General features: G+C 38.1%; 1 protein-coding gene across 5 annotated transcripts in view; it reads right to left on the reverse strand.

The window, feature by feature from the left end:
- KCNH8 (potassium voltage-gated channel subfamily H member 8) overlaps positions 1-19,269 on the reverse strand; it is a 576,797-nt gene that overhangs the window by 207,499 nt on the left and 350,029 nt on the right. For all 5 annotated transcript variants that reach the window (XM_089691130.1, XM_089691138.1, XM_089691150.1 and 2 more), the window contains exon 6: positions 4,260-4,417. In XM_089691130.1, coding sequence (XP_089547256.1) covers positions 4,260-4,417 — 158 coding nt within the window. The remainder of the gene's footprint in view (positions 1-4,259; positions 4,418-19,269) is intronic.

Genomic DNA, 19,269 nt, shown 5'->3' on the forward strand with positions numbered 1-19,269 from the left:
TTGCTTGGTAACACAAATTGCTAATCAGCCAAACATGGCAGAAACTCAATGCATTTAGGCATCTAGACGTGGTGAAGACAACTAGCTGAAGTTCAAATCAAGCATCAGATTGGGGGAAAAATGGGATTTAAGTGACTTTGAACATGGCATGGTTATTGGTCATGGCCTCTGATGCAGCTGGGGGGGAGAGGGGGGCGGCGAAACCAGTCTTGGTCACACCTGGATCTATGATGTGTCTATGACTGTTAAGTATACTTTTCTCTCACACCTTGACAAGAGGGACTATACTCTGAATCATTGGAATGGTGTCTATTTTCATTGCATCATCCATGAGATATGTGCCTGTTTTCTGCACCTGCATTATTGATGCTTAATTGCATGGAAGCATACCAGCTTCAATGGCTTTATGTATGAGGGAGGTATCTGTCTATACATATATGAAAGTGGATTTACATCAATAGGCAGTCTTCACATGTTATTGTCCTCCTCTGGATTACTGCTCCTTTCCTGACCTGGACACTCTACAACCATACACATGCATTAAGGATGGTTCAATGCAATTGATCTAGTGAAATCACTATTTGGTAATTTTTGGTCATTTTTATGTCCACCAGTCTATTTCTTGACTTCCATTACATTTTGGATCCTTATGGTTTATCCAGAATATCTTCACACAAAATGAGCAACAGAGAGAATATATCAATATAGCAGCTGCATTTTTTTAGTTGACACTTCTTTTTTTCTGCTTTCCTTACTCTCTATGTCTGTCCCTCTTCTCTGAGAGCTCTCAGTCCAATCAACATTTATATATTTTCAAAATGTAATTACCAATGGATTATATGAATATTATATGGAAAACATTTGATTCATTGGACCAATGGTCACTACCTCTGACCCACAACTTTCTTTTATATTGGGTTAATGTTGTTGTGTTTATGTTTTATTTTAAATAATAAATGTTTGCTATTGTTGTTAATGGTCTCTGTCAATATTCAATCACAAATGAGATTCCTTTTTTAGATACTTTGGGTTTGAGATGTTGAGCAAAAGCCATATTTTATGTGTAGAGTATTTTTGAGCATGGTTGTTGGTGTCAGATGGGCTGGCCTGAGTATTTCAAAAACTGGTGATCTACTGGGATTTTCACACAGAACCATCTCTAGCGTTTGCAAAGAATGGCCCGATAACGAGAAAATATCCAGTGAGCAGCAGTTGTGTGCAGGAAAATGCCTTGTTGATGTCAGAGGTCAGAGGAGAATGGTCAGACTGGTTTGAGATTATAGAAAGGCAACAGTAACCCATTTCAGTATCAACCAAAATCTCTGAGGAATGTTTCCAACACCTTGATGAATTTTTATCACAAAGAATTAAGGCAGTTCTGAAGGTACTAGCAAGGTATGCCTAATAAAGTGGCCAGTCAGTGTATGTTTCAATTATACTCAATATGTTTTATATAGATGATACATATATGCACTACATTTATAATACTTTGCATATTATCATTGACTATACTTTGCAGCTTCTGTAGTGGGACAAATTTTACAAGGATCAAAAGACAGTAGAGGTGTGTTAAGGTGATGAGTGTCACAAGTTTCTTAAAACATTGATTTTTCTGTAGTAAGTTTTTTTTTTAATGTTGTGACTGCCTGACAATTATATACAATAAGAAAATAGCCAGGAATGTTGGTCAAATATATTTTAAACTTCCTTACTTTTTAAAAAAATGTATTTAATTTATTCTTTCTTGACCGCTCTCCAAATGGCCTTAATACAAACACAATGTAGTACCCTTTTTAAACCCACATTATTGATTTAAAGTATGGAACAGCATCAAGGAGAGGGATACTTAAAGCTGAGCTACAGGCAAACAGGTAAAAACACATAGGATATGGATATATATGAGCTATTTTACCTGCTAAAGAATTAGTATGTCTGTCCCTCCAGTCCTGAGATTTACACAGCTCTGCCACACAGCACAGCTCTGTCTAGTAGGACAGAAAACCTGTTTTTTTTCTCTGCTGCAGTTAAATAACACTTACGTGTATTTTCCCTACTCTAGCCTGTGACTGAAAAGTGGAAGAAGAAACAGCATAGTAATTAACATATGTTTCTCTCATTCTGCTCTTTTCCCCCTTAAACATGTTTGCTCATTAAAACATGAGCCCTGCAGCACAACTGACTGGCTCATTGTGCTGTGCTTCCTCCTACTTATCTGAGCTCTGCTGTAAAAAGCATTGCAAGAGGCTGATACCAACTCATATCCAGGTACTAACACTGCTTGCATTTAAAATAGTACATTTAATGATGTGCTCATGAATTAACCTGTGCTTTTGTAGCTGCCTGAAGTTCAACTTTCATACATTGGGCATGCAGTGGACCTATGCTTTCAAATCTACAATCACCTGCTAAAAGTTACTCCAATTATTGTTATAAAAAGAGATACTTGTCCTTAGGGAAAATGCCACAAATATAACTGTGGGTACACACACACACACACACACACACACACACACACAGTATAGTGGGTTGGCCCATCAGAATTTAAATATTTTTTTAAATTATGTTTAAAGCAGACAATATCTTCACATGGGGTCATAACTTACAAATATATGAATTATTGTCAGTTTCATTATTAATAAGTTATATTTCAGTTTAAGAAACCTTCTTTGACTTCAATAAATCAGACCACTACATTTAAAAAATGTTTAGATTACAGTGAACATATTTTCTAACCAGACCATTTAAACTAAGCTTCAACTGTTTATAGTAGGTACCAACAGAAGCCGCATGGCACCTGTATGTAAATTTCCACATATTTACTGCACAGTTGGTGCCTAAAAAAAGCTCCATGCTGCAGGGTATGGCAGAGTCAGGAGACCACCTTGTCCCCTTCAACACATCATAGCACTTAATGCTTGAATGACCTACTGTCAGACCTGACCATTGTCATGAAGGGTGGGGAGGTGTGCTTAAAGCCCAACTCTGGGCAAAAAAAGTTTTTCCCATGCAGTACAGTGCAGGGGTAACTTCTCGTTTTTGTCTAGGGGATTTAAGAACAAACATATAAATACCTAGTCATCCAGTCCCTTGTTTTCTATCCCTCTACAATCTAGCTGTCTTGTGTAGATGTGCTCTTGATGTGAGGACAACGGGAACAGTCCACCACTGAATTGTGGGGGAGTGCTTTTTGCTGGTGGAGCAGAGGATTGGGTGAGTATACAGCTTTCTCCTCTCCCCTGCACAAAACAAGCAGTTAACTCTTCCAGTGTGGGCACAGCCCTACTACATGGGAAATTTTTTTTGTTCAGAGTTGGGCTTTAAGCCTATGCAAATGACAAATTTCTGAAAGTCAGAATTTGCATATAAAGTTATCAGAGACATACTGTTTTCTATAGTGTCTTTTGTTCAGGGGAAATGGATAAGTGTAAATGTATAAGGAGGCACATTTTTTTAGTTAATTTAAGAAAAAAAGAAACTTGCCAGAAAAGCCCCAAAAGGACAAAACTGTTAAACAGAGTTAAAGCACTTAAGTGCAGTCAAAAGGCATGCAATACACAGTTTAACATTAATAATTGAAATACTGATAAAATTGTAAAATGAGAAAATATATAGTTCAAAGTCTCTCCATCAGCTTTTAATAAAACACATTTTTTACATTGATTATGAAGTATTTTCCTGTCCCCAGTGTGAAATATGTTTAATATCTCACAATGACAAATACACAGACCTGTCAATTCTACACTTTATCTATATCTGTAAGTCAAATTGCTCTTAAAAAATGTATTAAAATACATGCTGCTTGAAGTGCAAGCAATAAAATATTGCAGTCTTACAATGTGTATTGTATCTCGTATTTGGGATTCAGAAGCTTAGAGAACTGAATTCAAAGTACAGCATAGACCCCAAGCAGCAAATTTTAAATCCTGCATGTATAAAATGTTGCTGATTCATAGGCCACCTAGGGTAACAGGATACAGACACAAAGGCATGGGATATGCATCTAAAGGTATGGTGAGAGGGAAAAGAGATAGTGAAGAATTGAATTTGGTGCAAATTAAATTATATCTGAAAAAGGAAGGTAAAAACATTTTGTAGACTGTATGTATTTGTGATCAGAATAATACTGCACTTTTTTAAATCAGAGGAATGAAAAAATATATTAAATGCAATTTTGTATATTAATTATTTATTACATATAAATTATTATATTCAATATATTCGTTCTTTATTCAGCTAAAAATATGGTGCAATACACTTACCACAGTGACATTAAAAGCATAAAGGAGATCAAAGGGAAGAGCAGCTATTAAATCTATGACGAACCACGTTGTAACATAGTGGATACAAATAGATCTTGCCTTAAATACAACTTGGCCAGACTTGCTGACATAGGTTGTTCGGAAATTTAAAATAATATCTGCTTGGCAAAGAAAGAAGACATGTAATATACAAAGCCATTAGTTTATATCAAGATTTACAAAAACAATATACTTCAAGCTTCATAATTGTCAGACTTGCATATAACTTCATACTCATGCCCACATATTAAAGTAGTAGCATTATTAACATAATACATTTTAATGTCATATAATAAACATTTTTCAGTTTCTTGGTTCTTAAAAAGTACCAACTTAATCTTCAATGGGAGTATGTCTGGCAGTAGGTGTGTGTTCAGGGATTTGTAAAAGTAAATGAATACCTTGAAAAACCTAATGTAAATTTACAAATATTTTAAAAAGGAAGTATGCTTTTTAATTATTATGCTTTATTTGTTTAATCTTTAAAAATCTATGCAACACTTACAGCCAGAAAGTTGAGTTTTATGCAAGTTGTAGGCTTTGGGAATTATCTTACTCAAAGCTGCAGGGCTGAAAAAAAGTGCTGAATGAATCAGAGGAAGGAAAGCCTACCCTCCTCTACTAGCAAAAAAAGCAACTAGTGTTAAAAACGTTTGCATGAATGTAGTGCTGAACTTTCGTATTAGAAAAGCCAGATATTTTTCAAGTAAAATGCCATGGATCCATCCAGAAAATGTATTTGTAAAATAAACAATTTCATAAACATAAAAATGTAATATAACAACTATTTAACAGAAAACTGAACAAAAAAAACATAATGCCATTACAGTATATTGATAGCTATACATTTTTTTTCTTAATTATTGCTGGATATAACACACTTCATAACCTATTTTTCATAGCTAGTGGATACTTGTGATAGGAACCATACATTGTTAACACTGGCTGAACATGTTAGTTAATCCTATCATCCTATCCTTCATAAATGCCTTTTTATAATCCTGCCTGGTCCAGTTACATGATCCAGCAGCTCTGGCTCCACTGTATAAGGGATCACTCAACAACAGCTATGAATTTCCATAGCTGTGACATCACCCACCAGCTCCCATTGCCCCTCTGTTTTCAGCTGCTCTCTGACAAAGAGTAGCTGGATTTGCTGGATAATGTGACTGTGACCAGGCTGAACTCTAGTTTTAGTTAATCAACCCCTGTTTCTCTTTAAACTTTTTAAAAACTTTATCTTTAAATATTTTTTGACTGCATACTTAAATAATGTTAATGATAGGTAAAATATTACAGTAAAATATAAATATGTAATGAACTAAGCTATTCAGGAAAATAAATTAACAAATAAATCTGATTTGTGTATAGCTGACATTTACAGGTGTCAGTTGATATGTTTACTATTTTCTTTATTTTTTACTTTAGTAATAAAATAGAAAATTATATCCTTCTCCACTGATACTATATGCTACATTTTTGTAACTCTACTTCTTCTTAATTAAGTGTATATACTAACTATCTTACTAACTAACTAACTAACTTATCTAACAAACACTGTAGGAATTGGACCCTAATAATTTCCCAAAATCTCAAAATCCAGTAACTACTGTGATATTCAAAGAGATTCAGACATACTGGAGTTTCTTTTTCAACAATGTAACCCTTCATTTTTGTATTACAGAATAAGCTTTTTTTTTTTTTATTTGTTTCCCTTTATGTCCTCACAATGTTTTAAATTATTTTAAGGTTGTCACTTCACATGTTTTGATACAGACTAATTGTTATGAAATTATTTTTCTATGCATGTGTAACAGCAATAACTAGTTCTTCAAATGACTCAGAAAATTGCAGCTGAGTAAATATCTATTTCACTGTTAATATTGTAAGCTAAATTGGGAACTGTGATCAGTGAGTTCAGGTAACAAAGAGAAAGCAATGATGTAGTTTATTGTTTGCACATTGATGGCAGCAGCTGATTATTTCTTTCCAGTGTTACTTATTTGTAAAATGTAAAAAAAACTACTTGATTATATATACGTACAATATACGTACAATATAAATAATCCAGTAGTTGCCACTGCACACATACCCAAAAGAAAGTGGGTCCGGGGTGCTCAGCAAAGCATGACGTTCATATAGTCCAAAGATAATGCAGCACAGATGTGGTTTGAAAAGTGAACACGCAGTGAAGGAATTTTTGTTTTTATATCTCCATGAAAACAAAAAACATGTATACCCCTTGATGAGAGGGTTTGTCAAAACATTGAAATAAAACTTCATCACTGTGTGTTCACCTTTCAAACCCCATACGTGCTACCTTATCTTTTGTTATTTACAGATAGATTACTTTTTTTTTGCAGCAGCAGCAGTGGGCCATTGCACATGCTTGTAGAGATAATGGTCCAAGTGCAATCCATGAAAAAGTATGCAAAAAATTAAGCAGTCAGTAGATACACTCAGCAGGACTATGTTGAAAACTCCTTCCGTTATAAGTCCCGCTTGAATTAAATATACTGTACATATATTTACAATACTGTGGAAACATTTTAGGCAGGTGTGAAAAAATGCTGTAAAGAATGATTCAAAAAGAGAAGTGATAGTAGTTTATTTTATCAATGAACAAAGTGGAAAGTAAATGAACAGAAGAGAAATCCAAATCCAAGCAATATTTGGTGTGACCTGAAGATAGTTCTTAATGACATTAGCTGAATGTTTAGGGTCCTCAATGCTGTGAAATAGAGGCAGATATTTTTACATCATGCCATACCATCAGAGAGGCATGTCATTGCACCCAAATTTATTCTGCAGCAGCGTAATGGCCCCAAACATGCAGCCAATGTCATTAAGACCAATCTTTAGTGTGAAGAAGAACAAAGAGTCCTGGAAGTGATGTTTTGTCCACCACAGAGCCCCGATCTCAACATCATCGTGTTTGTCAGGGATTACATGAAGAGACAGAAGGACTGGAGGCATCCTACATCCACATAAAATCTGTGGTTAGTTCTCAAAATCAACCATGTTTGCAACAACCTACCTGCCAAGTTCCTTTAAAAACTGTGTGCAAGTGTACATAGAAGAAATTAAGAATTGGGGCTGTTTTGAAGGCAAAGGGTGGTCACACCAAATATTGATTTGATTTGATTTTGATTTCTAAGTTCTAGTTTTTGTAGCATAATTATGTGGAATGTATGTTCTTTGCTAAGCATTATTTTTAGTTAGGTTGTTATGGGTAATGTTCCATTTTAGGTGGGTCTAAGATGCAAATGTAGAATGATTTTTTCCAACAGCGTCCTCAATGCTGAGAAATACAGGCAAATATTTTTGCTAGCAGTTTTTAAAATAAATGCAATTCAGCAGCAGACATACTTTGTCTTATACTGTAATTGATGTTGAATTAAACATATTCTCAATATAACGGAGGCCATTACATTAGCCAAAAACTCAAACAAAAATGTGACATTAGATAGTCCCTTTATTAAAATTTGTATATCATATTTTTGCTTTTGTGTTCATTTAAAACAGTGTAGAAGTATTAGATATTTGATGAAAAAAACTGAATATTGGTCTTTGAAGTGAAGATATGCTTTTTTGCTTTGAGCTGCTATATAATTGAACTATATTTTAAATAGAGTGTGATCTATTAAATTTTAGTTTGTTTTAAAAATGTTGCTGTACTATGTAGTATTTTCTTTCAGTTCTATTAACAAAGGCAGATGGGTCTGTAGATTAAGACAGAAAAGGTTTTGCGACCTTGATGCTGTACCTCACCCAGAAAAGCAATATGTGTGTCTACGAAAAAGGAAATAGCTTCTATGTAACACTTATATTGCACTATATATCTATCTGGATTACTTTCTTGGAAAAAGGCTGTGTCATTTCATCTATTTTATTTATGGCTTCATTTATGTGAAGGTTTACTACTATATAAGTTGTAAATACTATTTTTATTTTACAGAACATTTTAAATTATCACATACACACATTATTATAATAGTTGTATATATTTTATATACATAGCACAGCATTATCCAACATTGCTGATAATATTATACACAAAGGATTAAGAATTGGAAAATTACATCAGTTAAATCCAATCTATATAACATATACAGTATATATATATATATATATATATATATATATATATATATATATATAGAGATATAGATAGATAGATAGATAGATAGATAGATAGATAGATAGATAGGAGGGATAGCCACACTGGGAGGTAAATTCTCAATTGCTGCCAAAGGGGTTTATATTACATGTTGTTTAGTGAGGTGAGTCATAGCTAATTTATTGAATGTACTGTAGGTTTTGGTTAGAATTAACAAGTGAATTATAAACCCTTATCTTCTCATAAGAGCACAGAGACAAAGGCAAATCCAAATCCAAGAAACACAGCAATAAAAGATTAGTTTGTTTTCCTTCAAGGTGCTCAGCACAATGATTTATTGCTATCTTTCTTACTTCAGATGGATAGAAAAGGAACAAATGCTGAATGATGAGAAAACAACTCCAACATGTAAAATCTCTTACTGCAATAATGAGCACTTTACAGCGGTCATTCTCTCTCTACTCTTAATAAATATTTTGCATGATCATCATTAGTGATGAGCTGAACTGCCCTGGGTTCAGTTAAAGCAGGGTTTGGTGATCTTCAAAGAAGTTCAGATGCTGAAACCAAACCTTTTTGTAATCAATGAGAGCCAAAGCTGCAAAAAAATGCCACTTTTCTGGGGTAAGAGGTAGAGATGAGCGAATCGAACCAGGCGAAGTGGAATTCGATACGAATTTCAGGAAAAATTCGATTCGCGTCGAATCCGAATATTTGCCTACTTCGGGTGCGCGAATCGGATTTTTCCCGATCAGCCGGCAAAAGTGTCCCTGCAGAGAGCTCCGCTATTTCTGACAGTTCTCTGACAGTTCCTTCACATGTACAGCGGTTGAAACATTGTATCTATTTGTTTCCATTTAGGATACAGATGTTTTTATTCGGAAACAGATGTTTCAACCGCTGTACATGTGAAGGAGCTGTCAGAGAACTGTCAGAAATAGAGGAACTCTGCAGATACACTTTTTGCCGGTTTGGAATTATTCTTATTTTCATCCTACTTCTTCTTCTTCTTCTTCTTCCTCTTCATCCTCATCCTCTTCTTCTTCTTCTGAGGATGAGGATGAAGAAGAAGAAGAAGAAGAAGTAGGATGAAAATAAGAATAATTCCAAGCCGGCAAAAAGTGTATCTGCAGAGCTCCTCTATTCTGCAGATACACTTAGAGGAGCTCTGCAGATACACTTTTTGCCGGCTTGGAATTAATCTTATTTTCATCCTACTTCTTCTTCTTCTTCTTCTTCATCCTCATCCTCATCCTCAGAAGAAGAAGAGGATGAGGATGAGGATGAAGAAGAAGAAGAAGTAGGATGAAAATAAGAATAATTCCAAGCCGGCAAAAAGTGTATCTGCAGAGCTCCTCTAAGTGTATCTGCAGAATAGAGGAGCTCTGCAGATACACTTTTTGCCGGCTTGGAATTATTCTTATTTCCATCCTACTTCTTCTTCTTCATCCTCATCCTCAGAAGAAGAAGAAGAGGATGAGGATGAGGATGAAGAGGAAGAAGAAGAGGAAGAAGAAGTAGGATGAAAATAAGAATAATTCCAAGCTGGCAAAAAGTGTATCTGCAGAGCTCCTCTATTCTGCAGATACACTTAGAGGAGCTCTGCAGATACACTTTTTGCCGGCTTGGAATTAATCTTATTTTCATCCTACTTCTTCTTCTTCTTCTTCATCCTCATCCTCAGAAGAAGAAGAAGAGGATGAGGATGAGGATGAAGAAGAAGAAGAAGAAGAAGTAGGATGAAAATAAGAATAATTCCAAGTCGGCAAAAGTGTATCTGCAGAGCTCCTCTAAGTGTATCTGCAGAATAGAGGAGCTCTGCAGATACACTTTTTGCCGGCTTGGAATTCTTCTTATTTTCATCCTACTTCTTCTTCTTCTTCTTCTTCTTCCTCTTCATCCTCATCCTCATCCTCTTCTTCTTCTTCTGAGGATGAGGATGAAGAAGAAGAAGAAGAAGTAGGATGAAAATAAGAATAATTCCAAGCCGGCAAAAAGTGTATCTGCAGAGCTCCTCTATTCTGCAGATACACTTAGAGGAGCTCTGCAGATACACTTTTTGCCGGCTTGGAATTATTCTTATTTTCATCCTACTTCTTCTTCTTCATCCTCAGAAGAAGAAGAGGATGAGGATGAAGAAGAAGAAGAAGAAGAAGTAGGATGAAAATAAGAAGAATTCCAAGCTGGCAAAAAGTGTATCTGCAGAGCTCCGCTAAGTGTATCTGCAGAGCTCCGCTATTTCTGACAGTTCTGTGACATTCACTCCATACAGCGGTTGAAACATTGTATCTATTTGTTTCCATTTATGGAAACAAATAGATACAATGTTTCAACCGCTGTATGGAGTGAATGTTGTTGAAACCGCTGTATGGAGTGAATGTCACAGAACTGTCAGAAATAGGCTATTTCTGACAGTTCTGTGACATTCACTCCATACAGCGGTTTCAACCGCTGTATGGAGTGAATGTCACAGAACTGTCAGAAATAGCCTATTTCTGACAGTTCTGTGACATTCACTCCATACAGCGGCTGAAACAGTGTATCTATTTGTTTCCATAAATGGAACCATTTATGGAAACAAATAGATACAATGTTTCAACCGCTGTATGGAGGGAATGTCACAGAACTGTCAGAAATAGCGGAGCTCTGCAGATACACTTAGCGGAGCTCTGCAGATACACTTTTTGCCGGCTTGGAATTCTTCTTATTTTCATCCTACTTCTTCTTCTTCTTCTTCTTCATCCTCATCCTCATCCTCAGAAGAAGAGGATGAGGATGAAGAAGAAGAAGAAGAAGTAGGATGAAAATAAGAAGAATTCCAAGCCGGCAAAAAGTGTATCTGCAGAGCTCCGCTAAGTGTATCTGCAGAGCTCCGCTAAGAAATAGCGGAGCTCTGCAGATACACTTTTTGCCGGCTTGGAATTCTCCTTCTTCTCATCTTTCTTCTTCTTCTCATCCTTCTTCTTCTTCTCATCCTTCTTCTTCTTCTCATCCTTCTCCTTCTTCTCATCCTTCTCCTTCTTCTCATCCTTCTTCTTCTTCTCATCCTTCTCCTTCTTCTCATCCTTCTTCTTCTCATCCTTCTCCTTCTTCTCATCCTTCTTCTCATCCTTCTCCTTCTCATCCTTCTTCTCATCCTTCTTCTCATTCTTCTCCTTCTTCTCATCCTTCTCCTTCTTCTCATCCTTCTCCTTCTCCTTCTTCTCATCCTTCTCCTTCTTCTCATCCTTCTCCTTCTTCTCATCCTTCTCCTTCTCCTTCTTCTCATCCTTCTCCTTCTCCTTCTTCTCATCCTTCTCCTTCTTCTCATCCTTCTCCTTCTCCTTCTTCTCATCCTTCTCCTTCTTCTCATCCTTCTTCTCATCCTTCTCCTTCTTCTCATCCTTCTCCTTCTTCTCATCCTTCTCCTTCTTCTCATCCTTCTTCTCATCCTTCTCCTTCTTCTCATCCTTCTTCTCATCCTTCTCCTTCTTCTCATCCTTCTCCTTCTCCTTCTTCTCATCCTTCTCCTTCTTCTCATCCTTCTCCTTCTTCTCATCCTTCTCCTTCTCCTTCTTCTCATCCTTCTTCTCATCCTTCTCCTTCTTCTCATCCTTCTTCTCATCCTTCTCCTTCTTCTCATCCTTCTTCTCATCCTTCTCCTTCTTCTCATCCTTCTTCTCATCCTTCTTCTCATCCTTCTCCTTCTTCTCATCCTTCTCCTTCTCCTTCTTCTCATCCTTCTCCTTCTCCTTCTTCTCATCCTTCTCCTTCTTCTCATCCTTCTCCTTCTCCATCTTCTCATCCTTCTCCTTCTCCATCTTCTCATCCTTCTCCTTCTCCTTCTTCTCATCCTTCTCCTTCTCCTTCTTCTCATCCTTCTCCTTCTTCTCATCCTTCTCCTTCTCCTTCTTCTCATCCTTCTCCTTCTTCTCATCCTTCTCCTTCTCCTTCTTCTCATCCTTCTCCTTCCTCATCTCCAAGGGCATTTAAATTAAAGGTACAGTGTTCTGCACTAATTTAAAGGCTCTCTGAAGCCTAGAAACCCTTTTTATAAGTTAACTTCGTAGCGAATAAATTCGCATCGAATCGAATTTCTTCCTGAAATTCGGCGAATCAGCCGAATCGAATTTTTGAATAATTCGCTCATCTCTAGTAAGAGGCATAGGGTTATAAAAAAAATAGCATAGGGAAGGGGAGGGGAGAATGTACCAGTGCAAAAAATTCAGAAAAATTCCTTTTGGCAGATATCAGTTTTTTTTCTAAAGCACTGGCATTTACAAAGGGAAAATGGTTTTAAATTTTTGTTTGTAAATTTCACTTTTGCTGTAGCACATCCCACAGCAAGAATGAAAGAAAAAATTGCATAAAGCTCCCCCCAATTATATACCAGACCTTCTGAGTCAGGCATGGATTTTAATGGGTACCCCAAGCAAAAAATAACAGAGCTTAAGGTCCCTCCGAATGACAGAGTGTACAGATGACAGCTGTTATACACATGGGACTGGGTCTCCTGGGTGACATCATTGAACATATATAGACATAACCATCCAAGAGATTCCTTTGTATATAACAGCTGTCATCCACTGGACTTGCCATTCGACAGAAAGAAAGTGAACAAACAGGACGGGTCTCTACTGCAGTATTTATTTTTCTTCTTGCAGGTCAGCGAGATCATATTCCATTAATCTCTTTTGCTAAATGTTGTGATTGATGGTGAATGTACAGTACGTCTTGGGAATCATGGGTGGTTTTTATTTTTACCAAATGACTTGCTTGTGTTTTTGTCTTTATTGTTTATTTTTTTGTTAATAAGTAGGGGGACTCCTCACAAAAAAATTGGGGAATGGGGATATAATGCTTGATAACACCACTAGAATGTACTTGAAGGGATGACAAATTGTTTATATCACACTTGACATGTGACTAATGTGGATCTCTTTCCGAATGCAGAGACAGTCCTCCTTTGTTTGCAGTGTTCTGACCAGTACATCAGACATGATGCTTGTGTGAAAACCTGTAAACACATGGTTTTGCATCCCCTATGTGGAAATACAATTTGGGACAGGCATACATTGAAGTTGCTCCATTACAAGATCAATTCCCTCATCCACATTATGTGGAACTGAGCATTCAAGACACATATATATGCAATGTGAAAGAGATGTTTAAAGATATAGCAATCTTATTTAAGGATCCACAAACAATCCTTGGCTCCTGTGTGCCACATTTTGGTTCCAGTCCCAACAGTGGAACATGAATTATTATAAAATTTTGGAGACCAGGGAATGAATAAAAAAGGATTCAATTTGCTATATAAATCTAGACTAGACTTAACCACGTACAGAGAGCTGAATGTATATTTTTGTTATATGGCATCTTAGCTTTAAGAATATACATTAGGGGCAATTCAAGTACTACATATACAGTAGGTGGTGTTTCTTCTTTATTCTTGGCCAATATTTTTTTTTTGTCTTTTTTTCTGTTGTTGGATTGATGCGGGTAACATTTTTGTAGGTTTATATAGGAATCTATGTCCTATTATTTTTAATAAAAGGTGGAGTTGTGGAAGTTGCACTCAACTTAACTTTTTGTGGTATCACTCCTATGTATAGTAGATGTGGAGACAGTGGGTGCTGGGATCCCTTACATTGTCATGTATACATGGTATTAGCTCACGTCTATGTAGCTATCAATCGATACATGATAAATAAGTGTTTTTACTTGGCCAGTAGTTGAAGGAGGTCAAAAATTGGTCTTGACTGAGGGGGTCTTTTGGTGATTTTATCCACCACTGACAAATGCCCAAACTGCAAATATATCATCATAAACTATATGGTTTAAACATTTTATTTTAAATTATGATGGTGCTGTAATTATAATATAATACATACTATGTCTGCATGCAGAATGGTGTGTGCTTTTAATTATTTACATGACTTTGGTTAGCTGGTTTGATCCATTTTCTGTGCATTTTTGTATATCAACCAATGGATAGCTATTGTTGTATAGAAATGTCTAAGAGTCAAGGATATGTCAGATACCCTGACCTATTTACACATTAGTCAATCTTTAGCACTTGCTAAGCCTACAATATATAATCTTTTTTGCTAAGTCATTTATAAAGGAACTAAGTAATCCATATAATTCTCATGTATCATACTGATAAACATAAAGGGACATAAGCACAGTATCACCTTCTCTTACTTTGTAACATCATAACATACAGTATGCTAATCATTGTACACTCAAATGGAATATAATAATAAACCCACTCTACACTTGATATACTAAAGAATAAAACCAAAATACTAATACCTGAAGTTTAACAAGCTCCTATACTTAAAATACTTTCAATGTCAGCAAAACATGGAGTTTGATAAAAAAAAAAACTCTCATAAAGTACACCAGTATATATAAGTATTCAAAATCACTCCCTCTATACACCCAAACTATAGTGTAGTGAAAATAAGAAATATTAAATGAATTGTTTATAACATACTATTAACAAATGTGTTCATTCTACACACCCGCGTGTGTGTAGAACCTGCAGTGGAAAGTAAAACAAAGTACCAATTCAATGAAAATAGTCACTATTCAGTGCAGCTGACAATACATGCAAACCCCAAACAGTGTATCCAAATGAATCATTTCTTAGTAAAAAAGTTGAAACCAATCATTTATGCTTCCCTTCACCAGGCAACAGGACCTGTGCTCACCAATTTCATATGTCTGTCTTTCCCAAGAGAGGTATACTTCCTCAAACAGTTTTAGATAATAATCCGCTGATCCCTGTGTGGATTGCTGCTTTGGATCTCAGGAGAGTCAATCACCATCATAGGAAAGAAATATTACGTAGCATAATGCAAAATAAAAGTAACCATTTATTGTTGCAGACATTCACTATCTTGCCAAAAGTAATAGGACGCCTGCCTTTACATGCACATGAACTTTAATCACATCCCAGTATAAGTCTATAGGGTTCAATATTGAGTTGGCCCACCCTTTGCAGCTATAACAGCTTCAACTCTTCTGGGATGGCTGTCCACAAGATTTAGAAGTGTGTCTATGGGAATGCTTGACCAGTGCTTGGCACTGATGTTGGACAAAAAGGCCAGGCTCATAGTCTTTCCTCTAATTCATCCCAGAGGTGTTCTATCGGGTCTGTTAAATCCCTCCACCCCAAACTCACTCATCCATGTCTTTATGGACCTTGCTTTGTGCACTGGTGTGCAGTCATGTTGAAACAGGAAGGGGCCATCCCCAAACTGTTCCCACAAAGTTGGGAGCATGAAATTGTCCAAAATGTCTTGGTATGCTGACACCTTAAAAGTTCCCTTCACTGGAACTAAGGGGCCAAGCCCAACCCCTGAAAAACAACCCCATACCATAATCCCCCCTCCACCAAACTTTACACTTGGCACAATGCAGTCAGGCAAGTACCATTCTCCTAGCAACCGCAAAACCCATACACATCCATCGGATTGCGAGAAGCATGATTCGTTACTCCAGCAGACATATCTCCACTGCTCTAGAGTCCAGTGGCAGCATGCTTTATACCATTGCATCTAACGCTTGGATGCAGCTGCTCAGCCATGGAAACTCATTCCATGAAGCTCTCTACGCACTTTTGCTGTGCTAATCTGAAGGCCACATCAAGTTTGGAGGTCCTTAACTATTGACTCTACAGACAGTTGGTGACTTCTGTGCACTGCTTCAGCATGCGCTGACCCCGCTCTTTCATTTTATGTGGCCTACCACTCCCGTTCGGGACCCCTGATAGGGTAGACAGGAAGTAACGAGCTGGGAGGGTCACGAGTGCCTGACGGGTCTGCGGTGACAACTGGCAGGTGAAGACCCGAAATACCAGGATGCAGGTAGCAGGATGCAGGTGAGCAGGTGCAGCAGAGAGGTGTAGCTGAGTTGCGGATGACTGTGTCATCTGGTAGCCAAGGATAGTCACAGGCAGTGTAGAGTAGTCAGGCAGGCTGGGTCAGGTTCGATCGGATGGATTAGGTACAGAGGAACAGGAAAGCAGATAGTCAAAGGGAGAGCCGGGTTACTGCAGGTGGAGTTCAATCATTGTCAGTCAAGCAAGTGGATCACAGGAGTCAGGATATAGGAAACAGGAAGTAGTAGACCAGAAGGCACCATTCTGTTTGTAGCAGGGGTTTAAATAGCCTGCCTGTGCACGTCAGCACATGTACATGTGCGCAGCTGCAACATTCTTCTTCCCTGACAGTGCCCCCCTCTTAAGGGCAGCCTCCGGATGCCCAACTGGGCCATTTTCTCAGGGTACCTGCGTTTAATGCCAAGATTAAATCTCTGGCATGAACATTGGATGCTGGCTCCCAAGAATTATCTTCAGGTCCATATCCCTTCCATTTGATCAGATATTAGAGTTGATTCCTTCTCTTCCTGCAATCAATGATTGTTTCCACCTCATATTCTCTTTCGCCATTCATGATAACAGGTTCAGGTGGCTTTGATTTCTGGTCTGGAAATGGATTAGGTACTGAGCGTTTGAGCAATGATACGTGAAATACCGGATGTATCTTCAGTGTTTCAGGCAAAGTGAATTTGTACGATACGTTATTTAGGCAATGTGTTGGATAAGAATGACGGATGGAATCCATAGTTTGAGAAGAATGGAGATTACTTTGTAGCTGAGTGCTTAGAATTGTTATAGGCAAATTCGGCCAAAGGCAACAATGACACTCAGTCATCCTGAGAAAATGATGTAAAACAACGGATATATTGTTCCAGTGTCTGGTTTGTTCTTTCTGTTTGTCCATTAGTCTGGGGATGATAGGCAGATGAAAATTATAGTTCTATTCTTAGTTTCTCACACAGTGCTCTCCAAAATCTTGAGGTGAACTAAACTCCTCGATCGGAGACAATATTTCTCGGAACTCCATGAAGTCTTAATATTTCTTTAATAAAACTTTGGGCTGTCTCTGTTGCAGAGGGTACTCCTTTCATAGGAACGAAGTGGGCCATCTTTGAGAAGCGATCCACCAGAACAAAGATGGCCGAACAACCCTCAGATGGGGGTAATTCCACGATGAAATCCATGGAAATCATCTTCCAGGGTTGATTGGGGACTGGTAAGGGCCTCAGTAGTCCCCTTGTTTTTCTCCTATTGTTCTTGTTTTGTATGCATGTAGGACATGAGTTTACGTATGCCTTGCAGTCCTTCTCCCATTCAGGCCACCAGAAGTGGCGTTGTATTAGGTCTAGAGTCTTGTGGACTCCAAAGTGTCCTGCCAGGGGATGATCGTGACATAGCCCTAAGATCTCCAGCCATACACTTTCTGGTGCAAAAATCTTGTCTCCTGACCACAATAAGCCTTCTTTAGCCAATAGGGTTACTCCTGGAGGTGAGGGAGCCCCCATTGATGCTTGCTGGACTTGTGCCAACATTTCTGTTTGTAGGAGACAGAAGTTTCCTGCTGAGAGCACCGTGTTGGGGATGAGGAGATCCTTAGGATTGTCGAACATCCAGGACAAGGCATCGGGTTTAACATTCTTGGATCCTGGCATGTAGGTAATATGAAAAGTGAAATGTGAGAAGAAGAGTGCCCACCTGGGGTTTGCTGCTCCTTCCAAGAGATACCTCCACTCCTCCAAAGCCGATTTGATTTCCAGCAGTTCCCTATCTCCCACATCATAATTCTTCTCTGGTCGGAGATAGTTTGCGGGAAAAGAATGTTACCGGATGTAGCAGAAGTTTTAGGCCCTGCCGCTGTGATAGGACTGCTCCCACTGATTTTTCTGATGCATCAACCTCCACAACAAAGGAGAATGTTGGATCTGGATTACTCAGGATGGGTGCTGAGGTGAATAATTCCTTTAGGGAGTCGAAAGCTGTTTGTTCTTCGGTTGTCCAATGGAATCGGATGCCCTGCTTGGTTAACTGGTTAATAGGAGCTATGATGGCTGAGAAGCCCTTGATCAATCTCCTATAGAAATTTGCGAATCCAATGAAACGTTGTACTCCCTTTTTGTCTGCTGGTGCAGGCCATTCCAAGATGGCAGAAACCTTCTGAGGATCCATCCTGAACCCCTCCATGGAAATGATTAATCCAAAGAATTTGATGTTTTGGCGTTCAAATTCACACTTCTCGGGTTTGGCATAAAGACCATGAAGTCTTAGGTGGCTGAGGACTCTCTGTACATGGTCTCGGTGGAGTTCAAGGGAAGCAGAGAAAATTAAAATGTCATCCAGGTACACTATAATAAAAATGTCTAGGAAGTCTCTGAAAATGTCATTTACAAAATGCTGGAACATTGCTGGGGTATTACATAGGCCAAAGGGCATTACAAGGTGTTTAAAATGCCCAAATCTGGTGCGAAAGGCAGTCTTCCATTCATCCCCCTCTCGGCTACGTACCAGGTTATAAGCTCCCCTTAGATCCAGCTTAGTGAACAGGGTTGCAGATCTCAGCCTCTGAAATAGTTCTGGAACCAATGGTAGGGGGTATCGGTTCTTGATGGTGATATTGTTTAGCTCACGGTAGTCCACACAGGGATGAAGAGAATGATCCTTCTTCTCTACGAAGAAGATGCCAGCTCCCGCCGGGGATGTAGATGGATGGATAAACCCCTTTCTCAGGCTGTCGTCAAGGTACTCCTTTAGTGCTCCTAATTCCCACTCTGACAAAGGGAAAATCCGACCAAAGGCAATTCCAGCCCCGGGCAGTAACTCGATTGGGAAGTCGTATGGTCTGTGTGGTGGCAAGGAGTCGGCACCACATTTACTAAAAACACACCAGGAAACTATGATAGGCCGCTGGGACTATTTGATGAACCTCAGATTCTGTGTCAATACATAGGAGGGGTTTGGATGGAGCCAAGGGTTGTAGCAGGCAG

Source organism: Staurois parvus, unplaced genomic scaffold (assembly GCF_062004578.1).
Source record: "Staurois parvus isolate SC_StPar_1 unplaced genomic scaffold, SC_StPar_1.0 ptg000021l, whole genome shotgun sequence".
NCBI lineage: Eukaryota > Metazoa > Chordata > Amphibia > Anura > Ranidae > Staurois > Staurois parvus.